The sequence below is a fragment of the Scomber scombrus genome, chromosome 9 (assembly GCF_963691925.1).
Source record: "Scomber scombrus chromosome 9, fScoSco1.1, whole genome shotgun sequence".
NCBI lineage: Eukaryota > Metazoa > Chordata > Actinopteri > Scombriformes > Scombridae > Scomber > Scomber scombrus.
Genome location: NC_084978.1, coordinates 18,973,345 through 18,977,008, shown reverse-complemented (window position 1 = coordinate 18,977,008; position 3,664 = coordinate 18,973,345). Strand labels below are relative to the sequence as shown.

The following is a 3,664-nucleotide window of genomic DNA, read 5'->3' as shown; positions in this document are numbered from 1 at the left end:
GTCACAGCTTAATGGGAACACAGGGTAGAGGCAGGATATTGACCCTGTAATCCCAGAGCGTTGGTGTCCTCTGATATCGGACACATGTAATAACTTGTAAATCATATTAATCATGTCTAGAACACACCTTAAACTCTGAATGCTTGGCAACCTAAGCCTTGATGAGATCACGAGGTATGTGAATGGGCACATATTCTGCATATTTCTTGCATTAGCAGCCCTGAACCACAAGGTAGCACTCTTGATGTGGGACACAGACAGACTTGAACCAGGAAAGAACTCAACACTAGCTTGATTTTCTTGTTTTATTAGAAAATGAAAGCACAAAAAATGTGAAAGATTATACTGTGGGTATAAATAGAAGATAAATACACAAAGCATTTAATCCATTTACATCTACATTTGTTGAAGGTGCATTTGTCAGTGGTCATCAGAGCTTATTAATCTGAGGAGTTAAAGAGAGAATCAGTTGCGAGCTGTGTTGGAGCTGCTTGGGTTGGAAGTGCCGCTGAATGGAGTTGCTTGGGCTGTGGTAGAAGTGCTCTGCTTCTTCCTGGAGCTTACATAATAACACAAAGATACACATTAGATTCATTGCAGCAGTGAGCAGAAAGTTAAAATATTAACTTAAAAATATGAATGTTAAAAATGGCATTTCATCATGGGTGCGTGGTAAGTGTATGCTGAAGATGATATTGTGAAGTATACTCACATGATGGCAGCCAGGAGGTTTTTCACTGCTTTTTTCTCGGGGTTCAGGCAATAGCGTAAGCCATTGTTGAGGGTGACACTGTTGAAAAGGACAATAGAGGTGAGTTCAGGTGAATGAGAAAGCCCCCTTTCTTCACTAAAATGTAACAGATGAACCATGCAGGTAGACTGATGGGTATCCTGATTGTTGTTGCTTCACCAGGAGTTAATAATCCTGTTTTTAAGTCAAGTGGCTCTTCTCTAATATATGTTGGAATCATTATAACTAACTCTGAGTTTTCATTCAGGCTAGACAATTTTGTGACATTTTACATGGCATATCATTCCTTATAGGACTTTGTTTGAGCTGCACTTTTATATCAACTGAATATTTCAAACAGCAAATTACATTTTGTCTTTATAATACAAATTCTTACATAATCTCCACTTTGTTACAGAACATGGTTGCAGGATAGATCTGGATGTCTTTGACTGCAGATTTGTTGGAAATTCCATTCCTGAGACGTCGACACAGACACTGCTGTCCGGCTTCATTCACTAGAGAGGGGGAAAATAAAAAATAAAAAAATGATTTAATTCAATCAAAAATCCTTTTGACTGTGTAGCATTACAGTGCATAGCTACTAACATAGCCAAAATAAATGCTAAATAATGCTTTGTATTAAGTTACTCTGGTTGTTTGTCTGTCAAGAGTACAGACCTAGTGTTGTCTATGTAATATTGTATATTTGAAATGATAAAAAGGGATAAAAACTTACTTTGGGCTACAGAGACGCAAACCACGGCAGCCAGGAGCAGAGTCAATTTAAAGATGCTCAACATTGTTGGTTTCCCCTTTGGTCAAGATGACACCGGTGTTAAAAACGAATCTTGCTTGTGGTGAAGATGATAGAAAGACACTACAGTAAGTGTAGCTTGAGTGAGAAACAGGTTTAGTGACAGATGCACTGTGATGGGTGATAGGTGAGGGTCAGCTTATAAGCACTGTTAAACACTTACCTCATCCTTCCTGTTGTCATGGGGAATTTTTGCAAGTGGAAACTGAAAGCTCAAAACCGCAAGAATAAACCACTATCATCCTACTCTACTCCTCTACATATTTATAATATTTGACTATATTTAACATTATAATGGTGAATACTGTACATGGAAACACATAGGTATAACATTTAACTAAAATTAAAGTACAAATCTGTACTTGCACTGTTAAAAAATCTTTTTACACTTTTCATTCATTTTGATACCACGAGAAGCAATGACTTGAACAAACAGGTCATGTTTTGCACTTACTATTTGCAATATAAAGTTAACAGGACAGGTGAGGTAAAGGCCCCATCTCCTATTGTTTTCTACCATCTTTGTACTGTCTATTGAAAAAGGATATACAATGTCCAAAATACTTAAGAAACACACACACACACACACACACACACACACACACACACACACACACACACACACACACACACACACACACACACACACACACACACACACACACACAGATATACAGTACACAGTAAATGTGGAGTTGTGTCGTGGTAGAAAGTATGGTTTTTGTATTTATGTCTGTTTTGTTTATTGACAAAGCTGAGTTGAATTAATTGCATAAAATGACACGAGGGGGATACAATCACCTCGTTGAAAATATTTCATGAAAGAAGTCTAAAAACCCAAAAGAAAAAAAGAAAAGAAAATGACAACTAATATATAATATTTTGGTATGTCATTATACACCCTTTGAGGTTTATCTTATCTTCACATACTTGGTAATGGTTTTGAGATGAGACTGCAATTTTTATACTTTTGCTAAGACAAAGTGTGAGAAGTTATCTTTGCAGCTTCAGGGTCTTTGCATGCATCAGTGGTTAACACCTTTAGCATCTATAACACAAAATCAAATGTGTGAATGCTTGGAAACAAAAAATTCACATCATATCTTTCCGCAGTGGTTACGTGGTAGTTTTTTTACTGTCATAACACATTTGCCATGCAATGGATTCTGCCTTTCATTTCTGCCTCTTTTCATTTTATATTTGTTATATTCTGTAGTTGTTCTGGAATGAAGTGATCTCTCAAAGTTTGTACGGAAATGCTTGGTTTCATGATAAAGAGTGGTTTAATGTCAGTTTCAGTTTTGTGTTCTCCTTCTTTATTTTTCTTTTTTTTTGACAGTGTGAAATCCCATGCCAACTTCTTTTTTCCTTCTCCATTTTTAATTTCACTCTCTTTTTCAGCATTTAGGCCAATAAGCTGGAACAACACAAAATAAGGATGAAGTTCAAATTGACATAGTGAAAATACTAAAATGCTTGTCACTTAACAAACACTGTTCCATTTGCAATGAAGGGTATTAGAAAGTGTATGACTGTTCAATAGTTCAAAAGTCATTTATCTCCAAAAGTTCAATTTTCTGAAATATGTAGATTTAAAGATTGATTTAAAGCGTCTCTTCACCCATACTACGAAAATAAATACGCAAACAAAAAAATTGGTTAATATTATTTTTTCATAAACTTGTACAGTAGTAGTTTCTAGCCATGCAGATGATTTCCCTTTTTTTATGTGGTTTCCACATAAATATCTGCTTTGGGGAGAAGTCAAACGTCTCATTTACAGTTCTCATCTCAAAACCTGGGTAAATAAAACAAAAACTAACTTTGTGGCCAGAAATAACCTGAGGTCAGCATATTTTCTTCTCCAACTGAAAAACTGGGTAGGACTTTCTGACCAAACCAGTTTGGCACAGTGATAAACTCTTTTGAATCTTACTTAAAGGTGCAGGACTTGGCAGAAATGGAATAGAATATTCATAATTAAGTTTTCATTAGTGTATAATCCCTTGATAAGCCCTTTACATTTACATAGGGAGCGGGTCCTCTTCAGTTAGGCCGACCATGTTGAACCCCCACAATTTCTACAGAAGCCTAGAATATACAAACCAAACATTGCT

The 3,664-nt window shown here is 36.1% G+C and overlaps 1 protein-coding gene across 1 annotated transcript; it reads right to left on the bottom strand.

Annotated features, from left to right (window-relative positions):
* Positions 1 to 305: 305 nt before the first annotated feature.
* LOC133986222 (C-X-C motif chemokine 10-like) lies at positions 306 to 1,647 on the bottom strand. The gene is made up of 4 exons (XM_062426033.1): positions 1,470 to 1,647; positions 1,128 to 1,248; positions 713 to 790; positions 306 to 559 (listed from the first exon to the last, which is right to left on the bottom strand). Exons 1-4 carry the CDS (start codon positions 1,531 to 1,533, stop codon positions 466 to 468), a joined length of 357 nt encoding a protein of 118 aa, XP_062282017.1. The 5' UTR covers positions 1,534 to 1,647; the 3' UTR covers positions 306 to 465.
* Between the last annotated feature and the right edge of the window lie 2,017 nt (positions 1,648 to 3,664).

Excerpts from the sequence above, each read along its gene's own strand:
- LOC133986222 (XM_062426033.1), bottom strand. The coding sequence starts at position 1,533 with ATGTTGAGCATCTTTAAATTGACTCTGCTCCTGGCTGCCGTGGTTTGC. Across the intron at positions 1,249-1,469 it reads TTGCGTCTCTGTAGCCCAAA|TGAATGAAGCCGGACAGCAG; the intron begins GTAAGTTTTTAT and ends CCCCCTCTCTAG. Across the intron at positions 791-1,127 it reads TGTAACAAAGTGGAGATTAT|TGTCACCCTCAACAATGGCT; the intron begins GTAAGAATTTGT and ends CCTTTTCAACAG.